This window comes from Halichoerus grypus, chromosome 5 (genome assembly GCF_964656455.1).
Source record: "Halichoerus grypus chromosome 5, mHalGry1.hap1.1, whole genome shotgun sequence".
NCBI classification, from domain to species: Eukaryota; Metazoa; Chordata; class Mammalia; order Carnivora; family Phocidae; genus Halichoerus; species Halichoerus grypus.
Window position 1 is genome coordinate 135091602 of NC_135716.1, and position 22532 is coordinate 135114133.

Sequence of the window (22532 nt, forward strand, 5' to 3'; positions counted from 1 at the left end):
CCCAGGGTCCTGGGATCGAGTCCCACTCCAGGCTCCCTGCCTGGCAGGAGGCCTGCTTCTCCCTCTCCCACTGCCCCTGCTTGTGTTCCTGCTCTCGCTATCTCTCTCTCTCTGTCAAATAAATAAATAAAATCTTTAAAAAAAAAAAAAAGAAATTATTTATCTCTGTCATAGATTTTTTTAATCTACGACATGGGGTTGGTTTTGAAGATTATATGAAATAATACATGAAACTGCTTGGAAAAGCACCTGACACATAGTAAGCCCTCAATGTTAGCTACAGTTACTAGAAAAAGTAGAATTTCCTTTTCCATGTTCCATAGAGAGAAAGGCCTGTTTCCTCACCATGTCCCTAAACATCTATACATTTAGTTTTTGAGTATGATCAGATCAATTGAAATGTAAAATACATTATAATAGGCTGTTTAAGAAACTCAAAATTAACCATCCCCGCGAGGCAAAATACATTATTTTTTCCTTGTTATCAAGAATCCCATTCAAAAAAAAAAAAGGGGGGGCATCCTCTAGCCTTAGCTGTTGGCCCATTTTGTGTTCTTTTAACTTTCTTCTTAGAAGAGAGGGAAAAAAACCATCACAGAAAACCGAATGATCTCAGAAACATCCACCAACCAGAGCATAAGCAAGACCAAATGTCCAAGATGTACACACTCCTCTAATCAGGATCCAAGGGCAAATATGAACAGTGCTTGCAAGGTTCCCAACCCTTCTCTTCTACCCCCTCTTCCAAAGGAATAACAGCTTCAAGAACCAGCCACCCCTCCATTCATATCCACTCCATATTCAGTTAGTGCTACTAAGCTAGGTGCTAACGATAACATGACACAGTCCCTGCTCTCCCTCTGGTCTCCATGTGGAAAGAGACAGACAAGTGAACTAGCAGTCACAAAATAACGCAAGTGTTAAGAGCATGGTCAACCCAGGTGCTTCAGGCACAGAGTGAGAGGTAGGGATCACGGTGTGCCTCTACAGCTGTAAGATTCACTCAGAAAGCACTGGAATTGTTTTCCGTCTCCTTCTTCGGACACACACACATACATATGTGTAGTATGACAGTACAGGCTACCCTCTGGTCAGGCTACACACCATCATCCTTACCCAAATTAGCTGATCCTTTCCCACGTTCGCTCGGCCCCCCAGGCATGGCTGAGAAGCTCACGTTGTAGTTGGGTCGGTTCTGGGGAGACGAGTGGGGGACGCTGGTCTGTGGCTTCGACTGTGTCTGCTGCCAGCCATAGCCACCTCCCTGCTGCCACCCTCCCCCCATGGGCTGGGGAGATGCTTTCTGCGGCGAGCTGAGAGGTGGAAATCCTCCACCCAATCCAGTTGGCGTGGTGGGTTTGCTGGCAAATGAAGAACTACCTACAGAAACAAAAAGAGAGACAGAGAGGAATGCTATTTTGAGTAGCCTCTAATTCCTGTGTCCCGAGTTACTGTTTTCAGTGACGTTAGTGGAAATGACCTTGACTGATAGCACCATTAACCTTCCTAATAGTTAAAGAAATTGCAGGTATATATTTCCTTTAATCTCCACACTGACATTTTTAGGTATGTATTAATAGCCCCATCATTTTCTTCAGATAAACAAACTGCAGTTCAGAGCAGTTAAGTGATTTTTTTTTCAAGTCACACAACCAACAAGTGGCAGAACTGGGACTTGAATCCAAGTCTTTGACTCCAAGCCTGAAGAGCCCTGGCTTTTCCCACTGTGCCATCTCTTCTCTCCTTCCCACCTTCTAAGCACATTCGGTTTTTTCACTGGAAGAGAAACTACCAAATGACAAGAACAGAGAATAAAGCAAAATACGTTCACTCACTAAGGTACTACTTACATGTCAATGATTAAGATTAATCATTGTTTGTTGTAAGTACAAACGTGGTTAGTGCCCAAGAGTAAACAAAGATGTTTTGAAATTTCACAAGTAGGTTTCAATTTCACACTTCTTGCATTTCATTGCAGGAGAGTAAACACAGCCAACACTATGACAACTTGGAACCAGGCAAAGGATCTTACTCAAGCTTTACAAAAATGATTATTAGTTTGTGCCGGGAATTTAAGTAGAATTCTGATTCCACAATCTCCTAACTTTTAAGAACTTGCTGCATACATGCTGGGCTGTTTCCAAAATACAAAGACCAGCTGTGACTTGTGTTTAAAGAGATAAAATGAGAAACTGAAATGTGGTGATCTCTAGGAACCCTTTCATGCACCAAACCCAAAGTAACAGTGATAATAAAGTAACTAACATTTATGTACAAAATATGTTTGTGTACATTACTGCTTTCAATCTACACAACACTCTTAAGGAGGTAGGCAGTACTATTGATCCCACTTTATTTTTTTTTATATTTTTAATCCATAAATATTTATTTTTAAATTTATTTTTATTTTAAATTTAATTAACATATAGTGTATTATTAATTTCATAGGTAGAACTTAGTGATTCTTCAGTTGCATATAACACCCAGTGCTCATTCCAACAAGTGTCCTCTTAATGCCCATCACCCAGGTACCCCATCGCCTACCCAGCTCCCCTCCAGCAACCTTCAGTTTGTTTCCTATATTTAAGAGTCTCTTATGATTTGTCGCCCTCTCTGATTTTGTCTTATTTTTCCTTCCCTTCCCCTTTGTTCATCTGATTTGTTTCTTAAATTCCACATATGAGTGAAATCACATGATATTTGTCTTTCTCTGTCTTATTTCGCTTAGCATAATACCCTCTAGTTCCATCCACATCATTGCAAATGGCAAGATTTCATTCTTTTTGATGGTTGAGTAATACTCCATTGTATATATATATACCACATCTTCTTTATCCATTCATCTGTTGATGGACATCTGGACTCTTCCCATAGTTTGGCTATTGTGGACATTTTCCTGCTATAAACATTGGAATGCATGTGCCCCTACAAATCACTCTTTGTATCCTTTGGATTAATACCTAATAGTGCAATTGCTGGATCATGGGGTAGTTCTATTTTTAACTTTTTGAGGAACCTCCATACTGTCTTTTTTTTTTTTAAAGATTTTATTTATTTATTTGACAGAGAGAGACACAGTGAGAGAGGGAACATAAGCAGGGGGAGTAGGAGAGGTAGAAGCAGGCTTCCCACTGAGCAGAGAGCCCGATGTGGGGCTCGATCCCAGGACCCTGGGATCATGACCTGAGCTGAAGGCAGACGCTTCACGACTGAGCCACCCAGGCGCCCCTCTATACTGTCTTCTAGAGTGGCTGCACCAGTTTGCATTCCCACCAACAGTGTAAAAGGGTTCCCCTTTCTCCTCATCCTTGCCAACATCTCTTGTTTCCTGAATTGTTAATTTTAGCCATTCTGACCGGTATCTCATTGTGGTTTTGATTTGTGCCAAGTGATGTTGAGCATTTTTTCATGTTGACCCCACTTTAAAAATTTGGATTTAAATGGATTTAAATTTAAATCCAAATCTCAGAGAAGCTTCCTGACACGCTCATGATCTCACAGCTAGTTAACGGTGCTGGGACTTGACTATAGGCATCCTACCTCCAAATGTCATGCTCATTTGCTGCACCCATAATCCCTAATTCCTCCCCAAATCTCTGAACCTGTTACTACAATTTATCCCTTACTGTCTCTTCTCTCTATAGATCTTTCCCTTTATTCTCATATAGGACTCCTTCTTCCTTCTCCCCTGGGAATGCTGCATTATGGACACTGGGACTTAGAGTCAATCTGAGTTTGAGTCTCAGCTTTATCACCCATTCACGCACACATATATTCATCCATCCATCCATCCATTCATTCATCAGTTTTTATAGGTCATCTGTGTGCCATCTACTGTGCTGGGCGCTGGGAACACAGCACTGGGAATATGATCTACAGAAAATCCTTGCTCTTCTGAAGCTCAGTGAAAACCTTCACCTCATGGAGCCTCAGTTTCCTCATTTGTAAAACCAGAACTACATCTATATCACAGGTATACCATAAAGACACAAAGACCTTATGGAAATATTTCACAAACCCTGAATTAAGCAAATTAGGAGGCATTATATATTATAATATGATGCAAGTTCATATGCCCAGTATACACTGGTACATCATAACGGCTCATGGTATTGCCCCCTGTCAGTGTGTAACTCAGAGCACGAAGCGTCTTTCATGAGCTCCTGGGCCCACCTGCCAACAGCACATCAACATACACCTTAGGCTGGGTATTCATTCTGCACTGGGATTTCATTTTACAGTTTAAGGATGTTTACTATCTTCCCTTCTGAATATATATATGTGTGTGCGTGAGTGTGTGTGTATGTATACACACATATATATATAATTTTAAAATTCAATAAATATGGAAAAGCCTAAAAACCAAAAAAAAAAAAAAAAGTTTCCATAGTCCCATTACACTGCCATTTATTCATTCATTTATAAAACACCATCCAGCATCTTTCACATGCTAGGCTGCAGACACGGTGGTGAAAAGGCAAACGCTGATCCTGCTCTCAAGAGGCTCATCAACATTGCAGGACTTTCTGATGCCTACTCTTCCAGAATATTCTCTACCCATGTTCAGAAATTTAATTTTTAATGCTACTGAAGCTGGGAACTGACAAAAATGCAAAGCAGCAGCTAAACCCAGAGGCCACTGCTATCCTCATTAAAAGCTAAAGCAGTGGTTATCAGCCTTGGTTATGCATTATAATCACCTGGGGAGCTTTTAAAATTCCCTATACTCAGGCCACAGCCAGACCAATTAGATCAGAATGTCTATGGGAGGAACTAAGGCATTGGTGTTCACATCAAAATTGTTGAATGTGAAAATACCTTTTGGAGAAGGACACTGTCTTTTGTCTTTTCTGAAATGCAGCTATGTAATTTAGAAGTTTCATTTTAATCCTTAAAGCAATTGCCATGGTGTCAAAAATTCTGGCTTGTAGCCCTTGCTTATACACCTGTTCACTGTGTGGCTTCAGGAAAGTCACTTAACTTTCCTAAATTATGTGACTTGAAAAATGAAGAAATTTAGGAAACCAATTTTCCCAGCAGTTGTAAGAATTACTATCTTTCAAAACTGACAAAGAAGTCCTGAACTCCTCCCAGCAGGTTTGTTGTTGTAGTGATATGGGTGTAGCTATTCTGAAATTATTTTTGTTGTAGGACAGTTAGTGTTGTTGAGATCCAGGGCAATGGAAGACACATATGTAGAATAGGGCAAGGCACGGAAGATCCCTGTGGTACTGGATGGGATTTTATATATAGTTATACCCACTCATCTCCTCTCTCTAGCTCCTGAAAGACAGCAATGACACCCACTCCAGTACCAATGAACACACTTGGAGCACAGAACTTGGTTTCCAAATGCCATTTCTACAAAAAGGAATAAGGATTCCTTGGAGAATGACTGATTTTAGGACTGGGGAACAAATATTTCAAGACAAGCCTGGAGCATTTTGTTGTGCCATAAAGAAAGAAGGTTCTCAAAAACTGATGGATACAAGTGAAAAGGACAGATGGACCCAGAAAAAAAGGGGTTTTCACAAACCAAACCAAATCTGAGATGAATCAAAATGATTCAAATGAATCAAAAAGGAATCTATTAGTCCATTCTGATGAGAGACAGAGAGAGAAAAAAAAAAGATTCTTTTTAGAGTTGAATGCCAATTAATATACACAAAAAGAAGGGCAGAATCAGAAAATCACAATTTTGCAACCATAGTAATAACTGCTTCAGGCAAGAATCATTAATGACTGCTAAAGCCAGTAGCTAAATCAGATGGAGAAGAAGATATTCTCACAGAGGGTAGTCTCAAATTGTCTCCAGATTACTCATCAATTACAAAGGGAAAAAATGGTAATTTTGTAATGAAGAAACCTGGCAGACACCCTCTAAAGCAAGTGATCAAAGTTAACATCAAACCCAAATTGAGACTTTCTCAACTGGCCTATATCCTTCAAGGATCAATGTCATGAAAAGCAAAAAAAAAAAAAAAAACGCAAAGGAATGATTCCAGATTAAAGGTTTCTAAAAGGACATGACAACTAAATGCAGAATGTGATGCTGGGTTTTTAAAAAGAACTTTCTATAAAGATCACCTCTTCAGAGAGGCCTTTCCTAACCACTTGATACCTAAAATAACACCCCAGGCCATCCATCACTCACATGCTCTCTGCTTTTTTTTCTTTTCATAGCGCTTAAGATGGGGCTTATGAGTGTGAGCTCCAGAGCTTCAGGGTGTTGAAACCATGGGACTCGGGTGTATTACTTAATCATTTGTGCCCCAGTTTCCTCATCTGCAAAATGAGGATACCAGTCCCAATACCTCAAAAGATTATTGAGGAGATTAAATGAAATGATACATGTAAAACTCTTAAAATAACATTGTTATTTTTTATTATTTGACACCATATTATATATTTATTCATTTATTGTTTCTTTCCCCTTCTAGAATATAGGCTTTAGGAAGGCAGGAATTTTGTTTTGGTTTTGTTTGTTTAGTGGTTTTTATTAAGACAATGTTAGCACACAGAGGGCACTTAGTAAATAGTTGTGGAATGGATAAAAAATGAACAGTGAATAAGATTTTATTTGAAGTAGAATTTCACTTGATGTTATTATTTTAAAATTTGAAATGTATATTAAGAAGGAAAAGGAAAGAAGGAAAATGACTTTGAGAGTTCTTAAAAGAAAAAAAAATTCTAACGGGTGTATGATGGAAGGCAAAGATTCTGATACAATTACTGGCAAAAATGGAGTCATGCTCTCATTCCCTGCAGACAATTTAGCTCTCAAGCTTCAGAAGGGCTCTCTTGAGGACCTAAACTATCAGCATGGCCAATTCAAAACTCTGTGTCAGGGATACCCTATCCTTATTTAACCCCGCACTGCCCAGAGGAAGAAGGAAAAAGGAGAAAGAAAAGGTTTCATGACATACTAGTCGAACGAACTGTTCCTTGAAAAAAAGTTTCCTTGGTGAGATGGTTTGAGAACCCTGCAACCTATCCTTTTGGGGAACATCACCATGAACAGTTATGCTAAGAAGTTTTTACAATAATCAAAGTCCACTAAACTTAGTGCTTCCAAAATTACTTCCCCATGGAACACTTATCTTTCAACAATGATTAACATATGATGAAAAACACTTTGAAAATACGATACAGTCAATTTTCTGTATGGAATTTTACAAACTGACCAGAGAGCACTGTAGTCAGCGGAGAGAAGACACAGGATGCCGACGTGAGGCTCTCACGGGTACCATCACAGGAAGGCCTGTGCATGGCGGGCCCCATACGGCACAAATCTATCTAACCAGCCTCATTTTTCAGCATTGCCCTACATGTTCGTTACCTTTGCTGCAGCCAAACTCTGTTATCACGTGCTCCTGAAGGTTCTGACTGTACTCATGTTACTAATCCAAAATGAGACATTGGAGAAATGGTTTACTAGGGGTTAATTCCAACCCAGTATTTGAAGCTTGTTTTCTTTTTTCAAAAGCCCATCTCAGGTTTTAGAGTATTGCTTAAGAACACATACTATTTTAGGTCAACAACACCAGAGATTTAGATGTAAGGCTTTGTAGCCAAAGTAAATGCTACTTATATCTTAACCTGCTGAGTCCATACCTAGTGTCCCAAGGTCAGCAAAAGGATCCAGAGTCTGTGGTTTGTTTTGATGGGTGGGTGTGCCATGCGAGGATCCCGTTGGGCTGGTGGTAGCTGACTTGCTTCCCACTCCAAAACTTCCTGAAAAGGAAATAAAATCATTGAAAATGAGTTAGTTGTCCAAGGCTGAATTCTGAAATTCAGAAATCCAGAACTACCGCTCATCTTGCTCTGAAGGCAAATTAGGACAGGGTTTGCAAATATGTTAGAAGCTGTTAGACCTTATTTCTCTGACTTAAGTGAAGAGTGGCCTGGAGCAGGGACAGGGAACAGAGAAGGCATATGTCATTTCCTGGCCATCCCTGGAAACTATTATGTCCAGTGTTTACCTCTCATATCACCTGACTTCATTCTTTCCTATGGGGTTTGGAGTCAGGCTTGGATCTGAATTCTGGCTCTGCTACTTCCTAGCTGAGTAATTTGGCATATTGCTTAACTTCTCTGAGCTTCAAAATTTTCTCATTGGTTAAAGAAGGAAATAGCAACTGCTTCAAAAAGTTGCTGTGAGATAAGCATATAGTGTGTGTGTGTGTGTGTGTGTGTATGTATGAGTGTGTGTGTGTTAACTTGCACAGCACTGGAAATGCAATCATACAAGATGGCTCTCAAGAAATACCATAGTAGTCATGAGAAAGAGAATTCATTTATTACAGACAAATTAGACACTAAAACAAATCCTTTGTTAAGAAAGAAGACTATTTAGATTATTCAGTACCTACTCCATGCCAGAAAATTTCATATAAGCTATTTCACTTGAATTTGTACAACTGTGTGGGACAAGAATTATGAACCCTATTTTACAGATTATAAAATGGAAGTTCAGGCTTATAAAAAATCCAAGTGCTTCTAAGTGGTTGAGTTAGCTATATACCCAGATTCATCTAATTCTATTGTCAAGACAGACATTCAGCAAATGAAACTGAGAATAGTTAAATAATGTATAAAACACACTACTATCTTGTCATCAAAGGTGAAAAGCTCCACCAGAAGGTGAGTGTTTAGGAAATTACATAGGTGGGCTATAATACTCTGCAAGTACTCATGACAGCTCAGGTGAAGGATTATGCTTTAGCAATTGGCTAAATGTGCACAAAAATAACCTGTTGACTTTTACCTGGTTTGGTATGCCAATCCCAACCTCCTGAAACATCTGGCTGAATGTTCACAGCAGGTGTACTAGAAGCTGCAAATAGGAAGATGAAAAAGAATCACAACAAAATAGCTGAGAACCTACTTTCCTGAGTTCACACAGAAAAACGCTGTCCCTTCCATGAAGCCTGCATGACCTGCCAACGTCCCAAGTGATTCATCTCTGCCTCTGAGCTCTCCCAATATTCTGCAACACTGATATTTTTGTGCCTTCATCTATGGTTACTTACATGATAGTTGGTAGAACACATATACTCTTTGTTTCTCTTCCTTATTTGGCTTACTTATATTTTACTTCCATCCACACTTTGAGTTATAACTGTGCATATGTCTGTCTCCATTAAATTGTTAGTTCCTTGAAGGCAAGAACTATCTTATTCATCTTTGTGTGTCCTACCTCTACCTTTAACACAAAGTCAGTGGCCAATAAGAAAAGGTAAAAAGAAACTTAAACTCCATTTGCCTTAAGTTGGTATTAATAAGTGTATGAGAACCATGATTGGTTTAGAACTGAAATTTTGTTTTCTCCTCTGCTGTGACTGAATGGAGAATGATGAGTCAATCAGAGCGTGTATTGAGCACTAACTATATACATCATCTACCATGCCGATGTCACAGTTCATTATCACTCAAAACTAACTTACTGCAGTTTCAAGAGAGACCATTCTGACCCCTCTCAAAATTCCAAATGTAGAATTTAAAAGAAATGTTCAGCTACAGAGAATCAGGTATATTAGAGGAATATACATTGGTAGAGTAAGCTTTTTCTGAATCTATAAAATCTAAATAAGAAACAAGAGACCATGAGAAAGAATTTCTTTTTAAGGCACCTGTAGGTTCTGTCCATAAAATCAGTGAGTAAAATGCAAACATTAAACTTACATGGCAAATAGCATTAAACACACACATGCGCACACACACACATCCCCACCACCACCAAAAGAAACATCAAAGTACCAAAATTAGCATTACCAAGGTTTGCATTTGCCTGTTCTGTTTGCTTAGTACCAACCAAGACATCTTGTACTTTCTCATCATTAAGTTAAAAAGAACATGCCCTTATCAGTCATAATAGTTCTTTCCTTTCTATTTCTCTTCTACCACAGTAACCCATTAAAACTGTCGTGGAAATTAGACAATTTTGCTAACATTTGCTGTTTGATTTCCTTTAAGCTCTGATCTTAGTCTTATATCCAACTAGGATGTAGAAATAGGTGTAAGAACCTCAACTTTATTACTAATCCAGCCCACAAATCCTTATGACCACCCACCATCTGTAAGGCACCGTGCTACAGAACAGAGAACTAAAAGACATTGTCTAGCGTCAAGAAATATAAAATCTGTTGAAGATATAGGAATATACAGATGAAAAGGTAATCATCTAGTATTTTAAATCTTTATTTTGCCTTTTATTATGGTTATTTACTTTTTCTTCCAACACTATGCCCCAAGTGATTGTTGTCTTCAGAGTAGATGTTCAATAAATATCTATAGAACTCAAAGGCACTATTTCTTGATTTTCAGAAGAGATTGGTGATGCCTTGTAGAAGTCAGAGATGAGCAATCTGACCTCCCAATCTGACATGTCAGTCTGACCTATATATTATCCTGTATGATGATGATGCAACTGACCCACTAACAGTGGAATAACTGTTTTTCCAGCAAGGATAGTGGAAAATTCTTTTCAGTCACTGGCATGACACAGGTCAAAATAGCGACAAAACAAAGGGGTGCTAACTGGCTGAGAGTGGATGATAAGCATCTTCTAACCAGTTCACAAGCACCAGAGAACTGAGTCCAGAATTGCCATGCTGAACTATGAATATACATACCCATGGGACACAAAAGATAGTACTCTTATGAAAACTGTAAGTTCAAAGTATTAAAGTCGGGGAAAATATATAACCTTATTAACACTATCACTATGCACCAAAGAGACTTAGGAAAAAATGAGTTAATTCATTTTATATTTACATATCGTATGGAAAGACAGATAGATAATACCTACTATGTGCCCATAATTCTTCTAGGCACTAGGAAAGCATTAATGAACAAAACAAACAAAACTCCCTGCTTTTGTGAGCTCATATTCTCGTGGGGAGAGATGGACAAAGAAAAAGAAACATAACACATGAATAAATTATTGAGTATACTGGAAGTTGATAAATATGATGGAAACAAAAATCTAGAGTAGGGGCACGGAGATGAGTTGTGATATGAAATGGAGCAGTTGGGAGTAGACCCCACTGAGAAGGTACCAGGTGAGCAGAGATCAAAGGAGGTGAAGGAGTTAGTCAAACCAATGCCTGGGGAAGAGGGGACAGCCAGCACAACAGCAAGAGGCCAGTATGGCTAGAATGGAGAGAGCAGGAGGGGGAGGACATGAGGTCACAGCACTGGGGGGTGAGAGCACATAGGCCAGGTAGGCCATTTCGATGACTCTCTCCCTCTCCCTCCTCCCTGCCCCACCCCCCGCTCACACACACACACTTCCTCCTAAAATACATAAATAAATAAATAAATAAATAAATAAATAAAATCTTTTATAAATAAATAAATTAATTAATTAAAATACGTTCTTACCATGCACTGTAGGTGAAGGACTTCTTGTAGGCTGAAGAAAGGGGTCACTGGAAGCACTGGACGTGGTCAGAAAAGAACCCAGCAAATCCTGACCTGATGGTTTAGAAGGTGCTCCAAACGGGTCAAAGGCGGCACCTAGACAACAGAAGGAAAAATGTGTTTCTTTGTCCTGTGAGTTCATTCATTAAATTAATATTGAAGAGTTGTCACTATGGCCAGGTCTTAGGCCAAATATTTGAAACACTGGGATGAAGCCTGCCTCCTGGGCTGCTCCACACGGCCATCCCTATCCTTAAAACTTCACCCAGGGCCAACAATGGAACCTGAGGATTCCTGACTGCACAGGAACAATCCCATCTTTATGGACAAAGGAGGACTGTAGATTTATCTGCTGGATGATACATAAACACCATCAATGAGGGCCTCATGGCCCTCTAGAAATGACCCGCAAAACCATGCTGGGACCAAAGGAAATGCTCCATGAACAACCTGGGCTCATACTGAATATATTAGTGGACAAATACCAGGTAGGGGAGCTCTGCTATCAAGATGAGCAGTAGAAAACCCCACTGACCAGGTTTTACTTAGTTTTGTTTTGTGTTTTTCGTGATCTCTGGCTCACTTGAAAGTTAGAAAGAGGAGAAAATGAGTGTTGCTATGTCACTCAAATGCTTTCTCAAATAACTTGCTAGAAACCAGATGCAGATAAGTGAGGAAAAGTTTGTGAATGTACTCAGAAGACTAGAACAAAGCAAGCAGCTGAAGCCTCCCACAACAATACAGTAAAACTAATATTGTATCATTTCTCAGGGCTTACATTGCCTTTCATAAAAAGTACGTCAGCTGCTTCTCAGTCTCTCCCTGCCAGATAGTAGTATTACCTTCATTCCATAGACAATGAAATGGAAGTTTCAGAAAGCCAAGTCAATCAATATATTTAGCCTCAATTTCATCATCTATAACCTGGGGCACAGATTTAACTCATGTCTCAAAGATCCCTTGTAGCTCTGACCCTAGAACGTAACTATCTGCATGAGACTGTGATGAATTAAATCACTGAAAGTCACGCAAGGTGCGTGGCCTTGAAACCTGACTGAGTACTATGGCATTTTGGATCCTGCAGATTTTTTTTCCTGACAGATCTTTTATTCACTTTGGTGAGTAAGAACTAGATAAAAGGAAGCCGAACAGATAGGAAACAGCCTGGGACTCAGGGTACCTGGGTACCACCGTGGCTCCATCAATAACTAATGTAGGAGCTTGAGCCTCGATACCCCCATTCTATGATTTTAAGACTCATTTTTACACCAAACGCCTCCAGTTGAACGACTCGAAATCAAGACCACCCCCAGAGCCCTCCGAGAACTGAAGGATTCGCTTGGGAAAGCAAGTTTCCACAGGTTACCATGGGAGTGGAGAGTTGAGACATTTCTCTTTACTCTTCCTAACATGATGTCATCTTGGTTGATGGTGATGGTAAGAAGGGGCAGCTAAAACGCTGACCCAGCTACAGCATCTTGCAAATTTCAAAGCATTGTGCACGACCGGTCATAGGTCAGGTCTGTAGCAGTGAGCAAAGGGAAGCCGGACCACATGGGCAACAACTGCTTGGTTACAGTCAGTGGTGGTGCTGGCCTAAGTCCCTTAAATGCCTCCTGAGCCAACCAAGTACTTCTCTGCATAACCAAAGTGCATTCAGAAAATCACAATTCCAGGAAGACATTACAGGAAAACTAAGAGAGAGCTCTCAAGTCGAATGGCTCAGTTTTGGGCCCTGGCCCCACCAATAACAAGCTGTATAAATATACACTACTAATTTGACCCTAAGCCTCCATTTCCTTAACTCTAAAAATAGGGACAATAATAGCACCTAATTACCACGTTTTTATAATAATTGAATCCATGTTTAGTGTTAAATTTCATTTTAGGCAAACAGTAAGTACCCCAAGATTATTAGCTGTTATTATTAGTAATAATTCATCAATCTACATCTCCAAGCAGAAGTCACTAAAGCAGCTCAGGGACTGAAGCTTTGGGAAAAAAAAAAAAAAAAGCAAAAACAAAGAAAGAATGAAGAGCTCAAGGATTCACTCTTATACTGTCCTACCAAAATGGACAACATTTCCATTTCCTCTTGTGTTCTCCATTTAACCTAAGATAGAGACCTCTGAGAGCCTTTCAGGGAGACCAGGAAAGTCTCGCTTACAAGGAAAGTTCAATTTTGCCTGCTTGGCCCCAAGGTTACAATTCAAAACTGAGAGGTACAGTGCAACATGGAAAACATTACCTTCTCCCACTCTTAGGGTTGGAGACGCGGACGTGGAGGTGGCAGATCGGCGTGGTGTTGACTGGGCGGACGCAGGTCCACTCGGATGAAACATGTCTTCTACCCCTGACTGGCCAGCCTGGGCAGGCCCGGCCGCACCTCCACCCCCAAACAGGTCACTCAGCAGTTCAGAATTGGTGGGAGGTGCCACTGGCGGAGAGAAGTTCTTACTCACTGCAGACCCTTCTAGACCCAGAAGGTCCACATCCTCGGGGGGTGGAGGAGCAGTGGACCCCTGCTGCTTTTTGCTGGGCTTTTTAGCTCCATGATGTTTGTCACCACTGGTGTTGCCGTGTGGACTGGAAAGGGTCAGAAGTTCATCGTCCGACTGCTCACTTTCTGGATTCACTAGGGCAGCATGGTCCTCCTCACAGAATGATTTTTCTGATTTCTGATCTAAGGAAGGCAGAGGTGCCCATAATAAGTTAGTTACTGGCCACAGCATTACTGATTTTTGTGAGTGAAGTCAGTCTATTACTCCAGAAAGACAAAGGAGCAGCCCTGAGCAAACAATGCTTTCAGACCCTTACCAGTGGAAAACCTGATGTATTTCTCATGTCATTCAATCACCCTTTGTTGAGCATCTGAGAGGCAGGATAGCATAATGGGGACGAGCAGGAACTTCGGAGCCAGACAGGCTGGGTCTGAATCCCACCTCTACTACTTACTGGTTCTGCGACATTGAGAAAGTTACTTTACTTCTCCTCTGTGCCTTGGTCTCCTCCTCAGCAAAATGGGGGTAACAAAGAGTACCTAACTCTGCTGGCTACTGTAAGGATTACATAAGATGATAAAGAGAAAGTGTTCAGACCAATATTATGTAGTACTTAAGTGTTTACGAGTATGATTATCATTATTATCTTCCAGGTGCTATTGCTAGGTGCTTTGGGAAAAAAACCTGTTATTTCCTAATCCTTTGCTGATTCCTCTCACTGTCTTTTCTTTTCCAGGCCTGCGGCCAAAAGCAAGTCCTTCCTCCCACAGTCTGGAGTGGAAGCAAGCCACACACACCTAACAAGTGAATAGATGGAGAGGCTCCGCTCAGGACGGTCCTTAGACCCTTTCAGCATCAGATGGGCAGCAAGGAAGAGGCCCGTTCTGGAGAAGGGATGGAGAGGCTAGTGAGCAACTTTCCAGGCCCTCCTTGAGACAGATCCTCCAACGGAACTTCGTTATTTAATGTCAGCTAGACCCACATTCTAAATCAAGTACAGATCCACATCCCTACTCCCCAGTTCTGAAAGGAAAAAAGCTATGAAATGGGAAACGTTTCCCTAAGTTTGGAACAAATTCAGCTGGTGGAAAAATCTGACCAGAACTGATGTGAAAGTATTTATAATCTTCATTTACCTCACCCAGTGTGATTCTTTTTATGTTTCACTGCAGAAACATGAATATGTTCCATTACAAGTTGTCTGAGATGCCGCTGGGGATGCTAAGTAATATACAATTTATGTACCATATCACCTTTCTAAAAGTCGAAAACTTTTGCAATTCCTAAATGCTTCTGGTTCTGTGAGGTTCAGATAAGAAATGAACATTTGTGCTAAAACCTATTTCAGAGCCTAACAGGAATGATTTCTAAATTACTTACTACAATGTCAATGGAGAGGGAAAAGTGAAGTTTTATTAAAAGCCCTTATGTGAGGAAGGTAAGATGGTAGGGGACTTGTTACTGTGGGAACTGGGAAGTCTACCTGCTGTCTAGATTTCGCTGGGCTTTTCAGTTTTTTTTTTTAATGTTATTGGTTCCACTTCTCAGTAGGAAATTCTGAAAGTAAGGCTTTTAATTCAAAGGAATTCTGTGAACTTTTTTTGTCACCAAACATGGAAAACTCCATAGGCAATGGGAATACCATCTTATGTTCACATAGTGAAGAAAGGTCAATCGAGAGAATTTTATCCAGAGCATTTCCAAAGCTATTTTCCTACCCCTTTCTTAGAGAAAGTTCTTGCGATTCAATTCTGCATTGAATCTTGCAGTTAACCTCAGCAAACGCTACAGCAAGGAGGCAAATGTGTATGGACAGAATGCCAATGCCAGTCTACTGATGGCAGCAGTCTGAAGTGTTATGTTGGAAAGATTCTAAAAACATCTCCAGGTTTGGCAGAAAAGGATACTGTGACTGAGCCCAATTTCTGCCATGGCTGTTAAAGCACGTAGCAGAGACATATGGGCGAAGTGTGTGCCTTTTCTGTACTGGAGGAAGCTTAGATCCACCCTGTTGGTGGTGAGAGCCCTCTGGGGGAAGTGCCAGACTTTATATTTTCAGAACATGTACTCGAGGGCATTCGTGTGTCGGCAGCATAAAGGGAAATACTAGAAAATATCATGCTTATTTGTAAATCCAGGAAAGATGTGATCCAAAACACAGCATAGAGAGAAAAGGTAGAATTTGGCTGAAAATGGTTTTCTACATCAGTCTAAGAGTACCCATGGAGTTGAAAGTAGGGAAGTGATTTCAAATCGCCTGATTTGAAAAAAGGAATGAGCAGGGAGGGTGTGAAATAAGGAGGAACAAGGATGACTTCAAGTATTGCTGTCTTTGAGGCTGCTTCGAGGACAAACCATGTTTACAGAAGAACCACGTAACTTAAGTATCTAACCACATAACTCAGAGAAATGCCTGGAAGTACCTTGCCAACAGAGAGAGGAAAAGAAGCCACCTTGCCCAAAATGCCTGGGGTTGTCCGGAGGGATGTCTATTGGAGCCTGTCCTGCAAGACAGAAGGCCATGAAACATCAATGAAACACAGTAAAGAAGTCAAAGTGATACATAACACAGAGGCTTTGCCCTGAAAACAAAACCACCAGGGGACTCATACCTCCTAAGACCAGAGTATCCTGATGCTCCTGGTGAGACGAGAAGAGGATGCTGGGATTGACATCTTTTGTGCAGTAATGTTCCCATGGTGGGGTTAAGTCTATCACTTTGTCGTGGGGCTGTAGTTCTACATCCAGAGTCACCTGAAATAGCTGAGGATATTTTTCTGGTACATCACATGCATCCAACTCAGGTCTACATAGGAATTTAAAAGAAGAAGATCGGTGAAAAACAATGGGATCAGAATGATGTTCAGCACAGAAACCATTGTAGGTTGACCCAGGTTAACCCTCAGACTCATTCCTCGGGAAAAAGCAGTCATTAACCAGTTAAGTACTTTACTGTTCTGAGCCTGTTTTCCTCATCTAGAGAAAAGAGGAGAATAATGCCTACTCAAAGAATTTGGATACTACCACTTGTGAAAGCATTCTAGAAGGACGGCTGATAGATCCAGCCAGTATGCCTGGGTCAGGCCAAATCTGTTGTTAACATAATGAAACAGCCCCCAGCTGCCACCCTGAGCTCTTGAATGTCCACCCCTACCCTGACCCTATCCCCCTGGCTTCAGCCACCCTTCTGAGTTCCCAAGACCACACCATATTAAAGCAACTAAGGTTCGTACAGAGGGGTACCCTTCTTCAGTGCTATGGCCTGGCATTCTGTCTGAAGGGTCATCGCTCATATCATACCACAGATTAAACTGCGCTCCCTGTTGAAAAACACAAAGGGATACACAGATGTAAAGGGTCACAGTATTGATACTTTGTTTCCACTTTGTTTAGTCTTGTTCCCTCACACGGAATTTTAGACCTTTCTGTTTGAAGTCTCCGATCCTATTGTGTTCAAGACAAATTATACCCAATTGCAAGTTGTAAAACGCAACCAGGCTCTCTGTGTTGCTAATCTACACTCTAACAGTCCTGCGGCACAGGATTCCAGGGGATGCTGCCACACGGAGCCAATGAGCTTTGGGCACTTGGCTTCCAGCATTTCACAGCTGCTTGTATTGAAAGGGGTGTTCGGCAAGGAGCACTCACTTGGTGAACTTTAAAACTGTGGTTTCCAGTGGTATGAATCCAGTATGAAACTGAAGCTGGAATATCTGGGTGTTGGTCACCTAAAAATACAGGAGAGAAGCACATTAAAATCAACCCGTGAAAAGGGAATCGGATCAAAAGATTATATTTTGGGGAGCCATGCACCTTCAACTGTTTCAACATCTGAGCCTTTGTTTACTATGAATACTAAGTGACCTTGCCATTTGGTAATGGCCCAGTGTTATTTCCAGCCTCTCTTCCCGCATGAACTCTGCTTGGGCAAACCATTTCTTCCTCCATTAATGTCTCACGTTCTTGCACACTGCCATACCTTGGCTCATTCCATTCCTCTACCCAGAATGCCCCTGCTCCAACCTGATGAACTCCTCCTTCAAGGGCCACCTTACAAGGTCATATCCTCTCTGTAGCCTTTCTGTAGCCACCACTGGCTAAAACAAACCACTCCCATTATGGCATCCCATCCCACCTCTACTCTGATAGTGGATATTCAGACATGTGGTGACTTTCTCCTGCTAGGCTGAGCTCCCGAAGGGCAGGGACACAGTCTTATTCTTGTCTGTCCTAAATCCCTAAGGTGATGATTGGCACAGAGCATGCACTTAGCAAATATTTGATGAATTAAAATACAAGTACTTATTACATTATTCATAATATCCAGGAAGAGGCAAGACCCAAATGTCTATCAACTGATGAAGAGATTAATGAAAAGTATTAGAGCCACAATGGAATATTATTTGGTCATATAAAGGAATGAAGTACTGATACATGATACAACATGGATGAATTTCAGAAACATGCTAAGTGAAAGAAGCCAGTCTCAAAGGACCACATATTGTATGATTCCGTTTATATGAAACGTCCCAAATAGGCAAGTCTATAGAAACAGAAAGTAGATTAGTGGTTACCCAGGAGATGGAAACGGGGAATGGGCAGTGGCTGCTAATAAGTATAGGGTTTCTTCTGGGCATGACAAAGATGTTCTGGAATTATATAGTGGTGCTGCATAACCTTTTGAAAATACTAAATATAATTGTACTGTACACATTAAAAGAGTGAATTTTATGTTAATATGTGAATTTCATGGTAATAAAAAAATTGAAAAAATATAATTACTTAATCCCACACCCTTCATAGAAATATCACCTCTCACATTGATTCAAATGGGACACTATAAAAAAGGGCACAAGCTTCTAAAGAGCAAGGTTTGCTAGAAGCTCGAAGGCTGTCAGCTTCTGGCAAAGACATCATGCCAAGGACGGGGCAAATCACCACCTCTCTGAGTCTCATTCCCTATAAAATAGGGAAATCGGTATAAGTAATCTTTAAAGGCTCTTTCTAATTCTAAAACTACAAGTCACTCAAACCCAAAGTGATGCAGAGAAAAGACTCCAAAATACTCCTTATATTAAGGGATGCCTGGCTGGCTCAGCCGGCAGAGCATAGGGTCATGAATTCAAGCTCCACACTGGGCATAGAGCTTACTTTAAAGAATAAGATACAATAAAATACTCCTAGTAAAGGCTCAGAAGAGTTTATGCCATGATTCTTCATGAAACCATACCTTAGCCTGTAGCCGGCTCCCAATGGTTGACCTCAAATGATACATGGAAACAACCACATCTCCTTGTACAGTGATGCTCAAGGGAATGAAGATTTTTCCATCTTGGACCCGGTATTCTCTTTAAACAGAAACAAAAATATACACTGAAAGAGTCCAATCTTGTATAATCACATAGGTAGAGTCCTCTGTGGCTCTGGCCAAGGGACCTGTTGCCCAAGCCCGGACCCAAGAACCATTTCCTATCTTGAGCAGAGTCAGGAGCACGGCTGTGGGTGCAAACTGGTTTTACCATGGGATGCTGTTGGTCTGATGCTAGGCCCTCTCTCTCTCCATCCCATCTGGACTTCCAGATAAATTGACTGCCCATCCTTACTTTGCAGATCTCATAAACCTCAAGTACACCTAGCTCTGATGTATTTGTCATTTCCTAACTTTAAATGAATAGTTAAAGCAGGGACAGAGGGAACAAAAATATCCAACCAAGATCATAATGCCATGCTCTATGAGGGTCTTGGATACCAATCCCCAAATTCAACCTATTCCAAATTAACTTCATCTTTATTTTTAAAGATTTTATTTATTTATTTGTCAGAGAGAGAGAGAGAGTGAGTGCACGAGCAGGGGGGAGCGCCAGGCTGAGCAAGGAGCTCCTGCTGAGCAAGGAGCCCGATGTGGGACTCGACTCCTGGACCCTGAGATCATGACCTGAGCCAAAGGCAGATGCTTAACAGACTGAGGCACCCAGGCGTCCCAAACTAACTTCATTTTATGTTACCATCCACTCCCTGCTCTCTACACCTCCTACCACCTCCCACTGGCACCTGCTCTTTATTGTGAATTCTATAACTTCTTTAATTACATCACCATCTACCTCATTGCTCACCCAGAAACTTCGTTCATCCCTGATTCTTCCCTCATCCTCACCAAAACTCATCAAGGTCATCTCTTTCTTAAATGTGCAGGTCCTCAGTCCCCATCACTGTCTTAACCCTCATTATAGCTCACGTTAGTCCCTTACTTGTGTCTCCATTTGAGAAGGAGCTATAGCATCCCTTGACTTACTTGTGCTTTTCTATAATTACAACCTACATAGAATTTTGTTTTTTAATATCAGCCATGTCACAGTAATGCAGTCCTCACAGGAAGAATATGATCCAGCTTATACAAGAATTGAGCAATTCACAAGAAGAAGTGAAAAAAAGTATCATGACTGGGGTACCTGGGTGGCTCTGTCAGTTAAGAGTCTGCCTTTGGCTCAGGTCACGATCTCAGGGTCCTGGGATCGAGCCCCACATCAGGCTCCCTGCTCAGCGGGGAGCCTGCTTCTCCCTCTCCCTCTACCCTTCCCCCCCACCACTTGTACTCGCTCTCTTGTGTGCTCTCTCTCTCTCAAATAAAATCTTAAAAAAAAAAGTATCAAAAAAAAAAAAAAAAGAAAAGTATCATAACTTACTTCATTCGTTCAAAATCTGCACAGGTTGTATATATTTTGGTTTCTCCAATCAGTACATCACAGTAAGGACGACATCCATTTCTCTGTTTGTTAAAAAAAGGAACTGGACTGACAGTGATGGACTTAATGGTGAGAGGCTTGAAGTGAGGGCGGTAGGGTTTGTCTGCTAGGAGGTCACACATATAGCCCAGGTATCTGAAACAGAAGATTGACATTCTGTCGGTGCCTAGCACACCAGAAGAAAGAAGCAATCAATCTTTGCTATGAAGTCTGTTCTTGTAAATTTAATGTGATAATTTCTTAAACATTAACTACCAAAAAAGGATGTAGCCATTTAGGAAAGCTTTCATCTAGTGACATTACTATATTTCCCCGAAAGAACTGATAAAATGGTATTTATTAAGTGGAAAAGCTTATGGGAGCCTTATACTAGCTCGATATTTGCACATCTATTCCTATTTGATCTACCAGATTCAATTTATCAGCTAAAGGCTGGCTCTGGAAAAAATTTAGGATTTATCAAAAAAGGAGAGGCAATTTAAATAAGAGAAAAGAAGAAACTGTGACTAATGGGAATATAATAAGTCAATTACCTAAAAAGGGTTTTCCTTTTTTTAAAAACATCTGGGCCTACCCTGCATCTAGCTTACTTTACCTCCTGTGGGATGGCGACAGTCCGATTCCGGGTCGCTTTGCATATAACAATCGCACAGCCGGGCCAGGAGTGGAGTAGAGATTACAGAAAATGAACATAGCACCAACCAGAATTGACGATGCTGCCCGTCCATCCTGCCAAGGAAGATACATAAACCTGTCACAAACATGGTCCAATCAGCCACTCACCACCGAGAATGGCTATACTTGCAGTTAAAAGAGGGGAGAAAGAGGGAGAATTCCTCTTAACAGAATGATTTTCAGTTCAAAACTATGCACTTGAAAACCGAACTCTGTCCCAGCTCTTCAAGTCACAAAGCAGCAAGGAAGACTTATTCTTAGGGCAAAATTAACTCTCTACTAACCTAAGAAACCAAGCAACATAAATTTGATTTGCATATATTTACTGAAAAATAATCTAATCTTCAAAGTAACTTTGGACTTATAGGATCAGAACTAGTAGTTGAGGTCTCTTGGTTGCAGGCCAGAGGTAGAGTTGACAGATTAGGTAAATACTGCTTTTTGGAATATGCTATGTATATATTTCACCCAAGGTATGTTCCTAGAATCATAGAAAATAAAGAAGCTTCACATGATTCAACCACATTCAATGGAGAAATATATGCAGTAACATTCCCAACAGATGGTGACCCAGGTTCTTCTAGAATACTTTAAGTGACATGGAGCTTGCTGCTACTTGAAGAAGCCCAGTCCAGCTTACAAAGTTCTTTATCCTGAATAAGTTGAGTTGAAGTCTATTCCACTCAGTGATCCTCATTCTTCCTTCTGTCAGGAAAGAGTAAGCCTACTTTTTTCTCCCTGGGAAAGCCTACTTTTACATGTCTGAAATACCCTCCCTTTCCACCAACTCTTCTATTTTCCAGGTTAAAAACACACCCAATCTGTGATGGCTAATTCTGTGTCAACTTGACTGGGTTAAGGGATGCTCAGATAGCTGGTAAAATATTACTTCCAGATGTGTCTATGAGGGTGTTTCTAAAAGAGATCAGCATTTGATTCAGTAGACTGAGTAAAAAAAGATACACCCTTGTCAACATGAGTGGGCATCATCTAATCTGTTGAGGACCCGAATAGAACCAAAAAGTAAAGGAAGGGCTAATTTTCTATCTTCTTGAGCTGGGAATGTCTACTTTCTTCTGCCCTGGGACATCAGAGCCCCTGGTTCTCAGGCCTTGGACTCACACTGAATTACATCGCCAGCTTTTCTGGTTCTCTAGCTTGCAGAGAGCAAACAAATTGTGGGACTTCT

General features: G+C 40.8%; 1 protein-coding gene across 7 annotated transcripts in view; it reads right to left on the reverse strand.

Moving 5' to 3' along the window:
• Positions 1–22532, reverse strand: part of DNAJC6 (DnaJ heat shock protein family (Hsp40) member C6) — a 143644-nt gene that overhangs the window by 13617 nt on the left and 107495 nt on the right. For all 7 annotated transcript variants that reach the window (XM_078073005.1, XM_078073003.1, XM_078073004.1 and 4 more), the window contains 11 exons: positions 21264–21397; positions 20609–20803; positions 19156–19273; positions 17574–17653; positions 16538–16731; positions 16349–16429; positions 13673–14107; positions 11386–11520; positions 8768–8836; positions 7615–7734; positions 1117–1380 (listed from right to left, as the gene is read on the reverse strand). In XM_078073005.1, coding sequence (XP_077929131.1) covers positions 1117–1380; positions 7615–7734; positions 8768–8836; positions 11386–11520; positions 13673–14107; positions 16349–16429; positions 16538–16731; positions 17574–17653; positions 19156–19273; positions 20609–20803; positions 21264–21397 — 1825 coding nt within the window. The remainder of the gene's footprint in view (positions 1–1116; positions 1381–7614; positions 7735–8767; positions 8837–11385; positions 11521–13672; positions 14108–16348; positions 16430–16537; positions 16732–17573; positions 17654–19155; positions 19274–20608; positions 20804–21263; positions 21398–22532) is intronic.